The sequence below is a fragment of the Eretmochelys imbricata genome, chromosome 25, assembly GCF_965152235.1.
Source record: "Eretmochelys imbricata isolate rEreImb1 chromosome 25, rEreImb1.hap1, whole genome shotgun sequence".
Taxonomy (NCBI): Eukaryota; Metazoa; Chordata; order Testudines; family Cheloniidae; genus Eretmochelys; species Eretmochelys imbricata.
Window position 1 is genome coordinate 14,349,128 of NC_135596.1, and position 10,713 is coordinate 14,359,840.

At 54.0% G+C, this 10,713-nt stretch overlaps 1 protein-coding gene across 1 annotated transcript; it reads left to right on the forward strand.

Annotated features, from left to right (window-relative positions):
- Positions 1-2,245: 2,245 nt before the first annotated feature.
- On the forward strand, positions 2,246-10,511 carry BABAM1 (BRISC and BRCA1 A complex member 1). Its single transcript, XM_077842152.1, has 9 exons — positions 2,246-2,302; positions 3,143-3,470; positions 3,746-3,804; positions 4,316-4,436; positions 4,899-4,977; positions 6,153-6,177; positions 7,747-7,876; positions 8,571-8,657; positions 9,666-10,511. Exons 2-9 carry the CDS (start codon positions 3,195-3,197, stop codon positions 9,864-9,866), a joined length of 978 nt encoding a protein of 325 aa, XP_077698278.1. The 5' UTR covers positions 2,246-2,302; positions 3,143-3,194; the 3' UTR covers positions 9,867-10,511.
- The last annotated feature ends 202 nt before the right edge of the window (positions 10,512-10,713 follow it).

Here is a 10,713-nt window from a genome sequence, read left to right on the forward strand (position 1 = left end):
TAGCCCACTGGTGCCTAGCGTGAGCAGGGAGCCCTCCACCGCCCTGTGCCAGCGCCCCCCACCGCACACCCTGGGCATGCTGGGTACCCCAGCGCTCTTGGGAAGGACACTGTGCCCGCTCTAGGGCCCTTTCCCCAGGGCCGTACAGGATCCCTGCAGTGAGGGTAGGATTTCTGGAGGTGCATGCCCTTAAGATGCCACGCTCCTCCTGCAACCCCACGTGCAACTGGCTTGTGAGGAGCAGGGCTAGGTCTCTCAGTCCCACCCATGGAGCAGCTAGCCATTCCCCCCTCCCTGAGCAGCAGAGGGGGAGAATATGCAGGCCCAGGGCTGCAGTGGCAGCTGGGCTGTGACTGTGTGGAGGGGCAAGGGCCCTACAGGGTCATAGCAGAGAGCGAAAAGATGCATCAGACTGTCCAGCCCGTCCCCATTGCAGGGCAGGGTGGAGCCCAGGCTGGTGCAGTGAGATCAAGAGCTCTGGCCATGGCTGAATCGCCCACAATGCCACGGTGGTCTGTTCCCTGGGGGCTCCTGGTAGAGTCAGGCTGGGAGAGGGAGACAGGGGCCCAGGGCACCTCGTCCTTCCCCACTGCAGAGCGAAGCACAGCCAGTCTAAACCCTGCGAGAGCAATTGCAAAGCCAAGCCAGACCCATAACCCTCCCTGCCTGCAAGGCGAGGCTCCCTTGCCCAGGCCCCCCAGGAGCAAGCCACTTGCCTTCTCCATCCCTGTTCCTTTGCCCCTTTCTCCTTCCGCACGAGAGGAGCCACGTCTGAGGATCCGATCCCTGGGGCGGGAGGTTACAGTCACAGGAAGCAGCAGGGTCCTATCGCTTTGGTGAGAAAAGACAGGGGAGATAATCAGGCAATGCCTTTGCACCCCTTCTCAGCAGCTGCTCTCCAAGACCCTTGGCCTAGCGCAGCCCAGCCACCTCTCAGACTGTCCCAGTGCGAGGAGAACACGGCTCTGCCAGGATCTCCCCGCCGTCTGTGCTGCTTCCCGGCATCCCGGCCCATTCCCATTTCCCGATCCTGTGTATATTTCCTCTCCCTTGTAAAACTTGGCTGCAGGCTCTGTTGCCCTTTAACTCTTGCGCGTCCCATAGACAGGAAGGTAGAGCTGAGTCTGTCCTGCCCGTTGCCTTCACTACAGCCGAATGAGACGCAAGCCTCTCTCTGGACACAGAGGAAAGTGTTCAAAAGATCCGGCAGGTTGGAAGGGCGCCGGGGATCGTTATAAAGTGTCCTGTATTGCTTGTGGCACTGTCTCACAGGGGGTGTGAGGTGCTCAGTCACGGAGGCCAGATAAGTGTCTAGCTAGAGGGCTGGGTCTGTCACATCTGAGACCAAGGGTTTGTCTGCCCTAGTCGGCAGAGCCCCCGAGTGTGGATGCAGCCTAGGCTGGCTGAAGGAGTTTTTCTGTTGGCGTAGGAAGCCCATCTCCCCGGACAAGGTTAACTACACTGTCTGAGGCCCTCTTCTGTAGCATAGCTGTGTGTACACCGAGGTTTGTCCCCACCCCGACGGACATAGTCATGCCGACAGACTTTTCAGTGTGGACCACGCCTCAGGCCAAGTCTGCACTAAAAAGTGAGGTCGACCCAGCGACATCACCGTGGAGGGTGAAAAATCCACAAGCGCTGAGAGACATCGTTAAGCCGAGCGAACCCCAGCAAAGCCTCCCAGCTCCTGCCCCTCCGGTCGCTGTGGTGGGTGCTACAGCTGCAGTGTTTCTAGCCGAGGCATCGCTTGGGATTTGATACGAGACGCCTGTCCCCGAGCACCGGCTACGCTGGAAGGCATGTTTTTCTTTGGGTTTTGCCAGGGCACCCAGGAGCCCCAGTCATGGCCCAGGCTCCCACTGCGCTAGGGGCTGTACAAACACCGAACAAACGCTCCCTGCCCGCAACGGGTATTGACCACAAGCTGAAGTTTATGGCTGTATGCAAATGAGCCTGTGGAATCATGTACATACAATGGTACCTATGGAGCTGGGAAGAATTTGGTAGCCGACCATGTTGTGGTGGGGAGAGGATTTGGGGTTAGCTGCAAATTTGAGAAAATTTGCATGTCAGAGATATGCAAATAGGCATGCAAATTTTGATGCGCCACGAGGGCAGGTCTGTGCATGGCGGGGGTGATTGGAGAGCACAAGGCTCGGGGGCGGGGCTGGGTTCGCCACTGGCGGATGGAACCCAGGGGCAGCGAGGGAGGCCCAGGAAACTACATCTCCCAGGAGCCCTAGCGCTGGCGGCGCCCAGGCCACTTCCGGGTTGCGGGTCGCTAGGGGAGAGGCAGGTCGCGGTGAGCAGCGACGGGCCGGGTTGGGGGGCCGGGCGGAGGGAGCGAGGGGGGAAGTGGGGTGGGCTGGGCTGGGGAGGACCGGGCTGGGGGGGGAACGATGGGAGGGACCTGGCCTGGGGGGGGGAGCGATGGGGGGGACCGGGGTGGGCTCGGGGGAACCGGGCTGTGGGGGGAGCGATGGGGGGGACCGGGGTGGGCTGGGGGGAACCAGGCTGGGGGGGACCGGGCTGTGGGGGGAGCGATGGGGGGGACCAGGCTCGGGGGGACCTGGCCGGGGGGGGAGCGATGGGGAGGATCGGGCTGTGGGGGGAGCGATGGGGAGGAGCAAGGGGGGGACCGGGGTGGGTTGGGGGGGACCTGGCCGGGGGGGGAGCGATGGGGAGGACCGAGCTGTGGGGGGAGCGATGGGGAGGAGCAAGGGGGGGACCGGGGTGGGTTGGGGGGGGACCTGGCCGGGGGGGGAGCGATGGGGAGGACTGGGCTGTGGGGGGAGCGATGGGGAGGAGCAAGGGGGGGACCGGGGTGGGTTGGGGGAGGACCGGGCTGTGGGGGGAGCGATGGGGAGGACCGGGCTGTGGGGGGAGCGATGGGGGGGACCGGGGTGGGCTGGGGGGAGCGATGGGGGGGACCGGGCTGACTGACTTGGATGCTGGGGACCCCTACCCAAAGGCCAGATCCCGATGCCCTCCCAGCACCAAGCCATAGGGAGGGGAGGTGGGAAAGGCCCGCCAGGCCCCGTCTAGCCCACTCCGGCCGCTGCCGGCCAGTGGAGGGCTGTACGCGGGGTTGTCCGTGCAGCATCCCTGCACCGAGCCGCTTCTCTCCCTCTGCCTGAACCAGGGAGCCCTGTGCTGCATCCAAGCTGGAGTCGCCTGTGGAGCGGAGCAACCTGATGGACACCTCGGAGCCCGGGAGCGCCGCCGAGGAGGAGGAGGAGAAGGCGACGGAGCAGAGGCCCAGAACCCGCTCCAACCCGGAGGGGGCCGAGGACCGAGCCTTGAGCGCGCAGGCCAGCGTGGGGAACCGCAGCGAGGGGGAAGGAGAGGCGGCCAGTGCTGATGACAGTCCACAGAGCGCTGCCACGCCCAACGGCAAAGACTGGCAGGTCCCGGCCCAGCCCACGGAGTTCCAGGTCAAGACACCCAGGGTGAACTGCCCTGAGAAAGTGGTGAGTGCCAGAGTCCCGCTCCTGGCCCGCCACCCATTGGGTGGATCTCCTGCATTCTCTGCCAAGGCCCTTCTGGTTGGGGAGAGTCCGTGCCCAGGTTGCTGAGCCGAATGGACCCGATTTAACTCTGCACCCTTCTTTTGGCCATGTGTGTGTTTAAACGTTGCCACTCAGCCGGGCACTGAGGGCTAGTGGTCAATGTAAAGCCGAAGCTCCCAGTGTGATGGGCTCATGAATGATGTGAGATGCTAACGCTGCCGTTTTCTTTAATGCAGATCATCTGCTTAGACCTCTCTGAGGAAATGTCTCTGCCCAAACTAGAATCCTTTAACGGGTGAGCAGCTGCTGTCTATCGGTCAGTGTTTTGTGAATGCCATTAATGCAGTCTAGCAGACAGGGCATCGGCCTGGGAGCCAGGAGATCTGAGTTCTGTTCCCACCTTTGCTACTGACTCCCTGGGCAAATTGCTTCCCTTCTCTGTGCCTCGGTTTCCCCACTTGTGAAATGGGGCTAATGATGCTGACCCTCCTATTGTAAAGTACTTGGAGGTCTATGGATGACAAGGCCTCATGGGGATGGTGAGGAAAGGCATGTGCGACGGTGGGGTCCAGGTGTCAGGCCGATGTTCAAAGCATCAGACAGTGCAGCCCGGAAAATAGGGAGGGAGTGATGTTACAGTGAGCCAGAGGGGAAAGGCAAAGAGGTTTGAGACTCAGTTCGGATCAGGGGGCTGGCACTCCCTCAACCTCCCCTTAAGGATTTGATGCATGGATGCTGGGAGAGGAGGGGATGGGAAGGTGTTAGACAGCTGCTGACCTTGGCATGCTCTCTTGCTTGTTCTGTAGATCCAAAACCAATGCCCTGAACATCTCCCAGAAGATGATTGAGATGTTTGTGAGGACAAAGCACAAAATCGACAAATGCCATGAGTTCGCTCTGGTGGTGGTGAACAATGATGCCACCTGGGTGAGTGAGACCCCCGTAGGCCTGGCACTTTCCTTTCGGATACCGAGGAACAGCCAGGCTGCAGCTGTCCAAGCAGCTATCTAGTCGGGTTTTCTACTTCTGATGTAGGTGTTTGTGGTACCCCAGTCCTAGCAGTGAGGTCTTCTGGGAAAAACAGGAGGCAAGCCCCAAATTCCTAACTTGTAGAAGAAGTAGAAAAAATTGAAAAGTGATCTCAAAACCCCCTGGCAGGCCTTCTTTATCCATCATAGAAAATACCCGGGGGCAAGCCTTGGGTGTCACCTTTTCAGATCACCTTTAATAGCCTCTCTCACAACAGGACCTAGGGAACCCTTTGTGAAATTGGGGATCCCGGTGTGCTAAGCACTGCACAGATACATTTCTTCTCACACCACCATCTTGGTGTGATTCCAGAGGGAGTCTCTGTCAGTTTCCTTTAACATCTCCTGTCTTGTCTCTTAGCTCTCCGGTTTCACCTCTGACCCCAGAGAAGTGTGCAGCTGTCTGTATGATCTGGAAACCGTGGTCTGCAAGTCGTTCAGTATCCTTTGATGGGGGGTGGGGATTGGGGTCTGTGCTGTAGGTGGATGGAACTGAGATCCTTCTTGCCTTCCAATCCCACAGCGCCGCTGGTCACCCGTGAACACAGTGACATTGGTCTTCAAAACAGGGCTTCTGAGCCCTGCAGCCGCGGAGTCTTTTGACAATGTGCATACGCAGATTCTCCCCTTCTCAGCCCCCTGACTGTCTAGAAACCTTAGAGCCCAACTCAGGCCTGACGTCAGGAACTTCCCAGATCCTGAGAGAGTGAATCCTATTCTGGGAACAAAGGACTGTGTTGTAACGGATATATTTCATAAAGTGTGTATCTGATCTGGGGGATCCTTTGATATTTCTGAGTTGCAGCCATGTTAGTCTGTATCAGCAAAAAGAACGAGGAGTACTTGTGGCACCTTAGAGACTAACAAATTTATTTGGGCATATGAAATGGGTTTTAGCCCATGAAAGTTTATGCCCAAATATATTTGATATTTCTGTTATCTGCTGTTTTGCCAGAAGATGGCAGCAGGTCCCAGTGTAAGTGAGCGCTGCCTGTAGGGAACAAATGCAGAGAGATCACAGACATCTCTCCTGGTGTGGTGTCTCAGCTGAGTTTGGCTGGCATTTTCCTAGAGCAGGGGACTGCAGAGTCAGTGCTGATGCACCAGCTAGGAAGGATGATGCAGTGGTTAGGGGCACTGTCCTGGGTCTCTGAAGACCTGGGCTCAGTTCTCTGCTCTGCCATAGACACACTGGCAAATCACTCCTTTCTGTGCCTCGATTCCCCACCTGTCCCATGGGACTAGTAGCCCTGCCCTGGGAGGATAAATACATTAAAGGTTATGAGATGCTCACCTACTATGGTAGCACGTCGCCTAGGATAGATGGAAAACTTAGCATTTTATTTGGAAATAGTCTGCATGCCCTCCTAAATACGTGTAGATGTTCCAACCTGTCCCCACACCCTCTAGCATGTGACCGATCAGAAATGTATGATTGCTTATCACTTACAGTAGCTCCCAGAGGTCCCCCAAACTCGGGCCCATGGTGCTAGGTGCTACGCAAACCAAGTGCCATGCCAAGTGACCCCCAACAAGCTCACCAGCTAAAAACACCTAATAGCATCTGGAAGGGCCGTGTGTGTGTAAGGACCAGTCCTTATCTCTCGAACCTTAGATCTCGAAGGCCTCTTCAATCTCATGTAAGTTTGCTGCTCCGTGGAAGGCAGAAATTACAAATATTGCTTTTATAGCTGCATTGCCCCTTTGATCTGAGCGGTTTAGCCAATGTCCAGGGCCTTGTTTCCATTAGGATGAGAAATCAGTTATACGAATCAGGTCTCGTTCTTGGTGTATTCTTGCTGACGGAACAAAATATGGACACCATGTAGAATCAAGCACGTGGGTTTATTACGCACAGTGTTGGCGGACTGTCACCTTGCTTATTAGGCTCAGAGACACTGCCAAACAATTGATTACAATGGATTTTATGGATTTTCCATGGGTGGAGGGAAATGATGGGGTAGGCAGTCCCAAACCGCTGGATAGGTCTAGCAGCAAGACAAGATAAGCACAGTAGCCAATGGTCAAAAGGTTACATAATGTCTCCGCCCATGTTTTCAGGTTAACACATGACACTTTAAAGGAAAACACCTGTGTACTAATTAACAATATATAGAGTGTGTTAGTATAAAATATATATGTTGAATTCTGATTTGGGATCCATAGGAATGATGTCGCTTCCCTGATTGTCCGACAGGTACACACTTAGGACAAGCAACAGGACAAATGAAAAGTATATAGCAATAAAGACTGTCTTTTAGTTGTTCATTTGTGTTTCTAAGGCAGGCACTGACAATGGCTTGGAGGAGAGGTGCACATCTGTGAGAGGGAGGATATCATATCTCATACTGATATGTTTGAACCTCTTCCATAAACTCAAGGCTGGTGTGTAGGAAGGCACCTCTTCTACAGAAGAAACAGGGCCCCTTTTGTTCCTTTGGTCTGTTTGCAACTTTGAGATAAAGCCCTCAATTATAATTTCCACCTGGCTTCTTGCTGACCAAGCTTATCTGAGCAAAAAGCAAGGTTGTCCTTTGTTTGTTCTGCTTCTTCGCTAATATTGTTCACTCTTTGCTAGGCCTCTGTCTTCTTGACCAAACTCTGGATTTTGGGCCTGTAAAAAGAGCTGACGCAGTCTATATATCAGGTTGTAACAAACAGCATCTGGATTTTAGCCCTTCACTTGCTTATTTAAAAAAAAAAAAAAAAAGTCCTGTTTCCCTGAACACAGTAGAAACAAACAGCAGCAGGGAGCTTCTTTGCTGAGAGATCCCCGGGTCTGCCACTCCATCGAGCTCTGTGCCCAAGAAACTCTCTTTCTGCTTCCTGTCAGGGTCCTGCTCAGAATTCCTCCTGCTGGGCTTCTCCAAAACACACAGGCTGCAACTGATGTCCTAGCCCTTGTATCTGCAACCAGGGAAACCCCTCAGACCACGCAGCTTAGCTCTGATCTTATGCCCCGTTATCTGCAGCTGTTTTTATTGCATGTTGTTTGCTCTTTCTGTAGAACCTGAAAGCAGGTGCTTGGCCCATTGGCTTTAACAGAGTCTATGATTATCTTTGGAGCCAAGATTCACCTGCTGGTAGCCATTGGCCCCTTCCAGCATAACTGTAGCTGTGTATGTGCTTATTTAGCAGCCCAACCCTGCGGCTTCACAAGCGCATGTGGTGGTATTTCTGAACCACGTTCTTTCTCTTTAATGGCACAGACAGCAAAAGATCGAGCTGCCGGTGACAGAAAACATCCAGACAATCCCACCTCCCTATGTGGTCAGGACCATCCTGGTGTTTAGCCGGCCAGCCTGTCAGCCTCAGTTCTCCATGACAGAGCAGATGAAGGTAGGTGTTTCCTGGTTTTCCTACTCATTGGGCTGTCCTTGATGCTGCACTCCATGTCGTCCCAGACAGAAAGCAGCATTCCAGTGCTGCCAGATTACTGTCCAGTGGTGGCTGGCTGTCAGAGGTGCTGGGCACTTTCACTGGAATCAAGAACCTTTGTGAATCAGCCATAAACTCCTGCAGTTTTAAAGATCCAATGGTGCCTGCTGGGATCTGACCCCAAAGCCAAGTCTTCTCACGTGCTTGCTATGGGAGGGGCTGGATGGCTCAGGCCAGATAACAGGGAGTAGTTTGCATCCAGCCCAGGTCAGCAGCGATGGCCATAATGATGGCCTGTTTGGAATTAGTTTAATCTCGGCTTGGTTCCCAGCCGACTGGCAATCATGGCACAAAAGCCACTGCTGCAGCCAGCATGAATCGGCCACGGAACCAAAGATTTAAGTGGACCAGAGACACCAGTCTTGTCCTGAGAGATGAAGGGGTCCCATCGGGGGGTGGTGGGGGGTGTGTGAGGTAAAGTCCAGGTGCACTGCTCCTTGCTATACCCAAGGATCTCAAGTGCCGCATAGCTCAGGTTGGCACCTTTCAACCTTTCCCCCGGCCGTTTACCCTGGGATTCTGCTTTGCCATGGAGCCTGCTAATCAGACTCTACAGTAAGAAGGAATGTGTTTTTTTTTCCCCTCTTCTCTACAGAAAATGCTTCAGTGCCCTTATTTCTTTTTTGACGTGGTTTATATCCACAATGGTGCTGAGGAGAAAGAGGACGAGACAAGCTGGAAGGTGAGAGCCCTGTGGGATCCGTAGTGTGATCCACCCTCTCTTGTCTGAATCCTCCCCAATCCATCACACATCGCTTCGGGCACGGAGGAGGCTCTGGCATCCCTGTCTGTCCTGGGCTGTTTCTTGAACATCCTCACAGTGGTTAAGATCCATCAATATTTTTTTTTCCCTCCCTGAGTGCTGGTTGATGGAGACATTCTTTCAGTCAGCACCTTTTGCGTGTTCCTCCAGCTGTCCAATGGCGATGCCTGCCATGGCAGACATGCTGGCTCCATTCTTAGCCTGTGGCCCAGAGATTGCCATCTTCCTTTTCTGGGGAACGTTCAAGGTAAAAGCTTAGGACATCAACTGAGGACAGAGCCAGTATTTGGGGGTGTCTCTGTGTGTGTATCTGGAGCCACTCTCTATTTTAATAATCTCTAGGATTAGGACTGCAACAGCTGAACAGTGTCTTGAGTCCAATGCTTATTATTAACATCTCAACTCCTGCCGTGGCCCTGGGTATTACAATGGTCTAGGCCTGTACACTGTTGCATATTTGTACTGTAATATCTAGGCCCAATGGGGTTACGCGTCCAGTTTAAACCTTTGTGCTGACTTTGATATTGACCTGTGGGATTGGTATTTCGCTGGTAAATGGTCAGTTCAAACCCAGCCTCGGTTAGTACCATTCTTATTGAGCAAGTGTTGGCATCCCAGTAGGCATCGGCTCGTGATCAGAGTGTACATTTCTAGTGCTGTCTGCCTGAGGATCACATCTGGGTGCTAATGAGTTAATGCTAATGAATTAAACCCCATGGCATCCCAGAGGTCAGACAGCATTATCACCCATTTAACTGATAAGGCAACTGAGGCCTGGCCCAGAGTGACTTGCTTAGAGTCCCAGAGTGGGTCAGTGGCAGAGCTGGGAATAAAACCCAGGTCTCCTGACCCCAGCAGTGTGCTTTAGCCGGCCCTTGTCTCATACTCAATGCCTGATTGTAACTGAGCTGCTCTGTCCCTTTCCAGGAGATGTACGCTTTTTTCAGCAACCTGGACACCAAAGGCACCAATTACAAATATGAAGTGTCTGTGACAGGCCCCGCCGTGGAGTTGCACAACTGCATGGCTAAGCTCCTAGCCCATCCCCTCCAGAGGCCCTTCCAGACCCACGCCTCCTACAGCCTGCTTGAGGAAGAAGAGCCAGCAGAAATTGAAGCCACCGTGTAATAAATGATCCTTCAGGTGCCCAGTTCTATCTACCAGTGTCGCAAAATTCAGGAGGCCACTTCTTGCTGCAAGGTGTCCTGTGTCCAGGGTACTGTTGAGCCAAAAGTCTGGAAACAGTTTTTTTTAGTTTACCTGCCCATAGAATTGCTGTCTGTGTCAGACAGATCTCTAGGAAAAGTGTTCATCAAACCAACTCTCTTCATAAAGCTGCCAGTATGAATTGCTTTTAATATTTCGTTGTTGCCAGTTAAAAGGTCGGATCTTTGCATCACAAGATAAAGCTCGTAACAACGGCTTTAACTAGCTGGGCGATTTTCTGCCTCTCTGCGCGTCCAAGGGTTTCACTTGCCAGACGTGTTTTGTTTTAAATAGTTGCAAGGAACACCCATGGGATTTTCCGTTACAGGTGTGCGTTTGCTGGGTTGGCAAGCTCCCGCCTATGTTAACTTCCACACGTCGGTGCAGCCTGGGCTTTTGATTGGCTGCCCCCACCAGGACTAAGGGCCATGCTGGATGTTTTATTGGGCACCCTAAGGGGTCGGCCGGTCTAGTGAAATGATGGTTTAAAGAAAAAGCTTTGCAACAATGTACCTTGAAGCCCAAGCCGGTGAATAAAAGGTTGAAAGGAAACTTTCAGCAAAAGGGTTTCTGGCTCCTTGTCTTGTTTTAAGCCTAGGTCCCTCCCCTGCTGCGGCCCCTGGGGCGATCACGGCTCTCGCCCTTCACTCAGCAACTTTCCCGGGACACCGCCGCCTGCTCTTCGCACGCGGCCGGGGGTGGGGCTGCAAAGGCCGCGCCGTCGCCCATTGGCTGGGAGGGAGAAGCGGCGGCGGCCAATGAGGAGCGG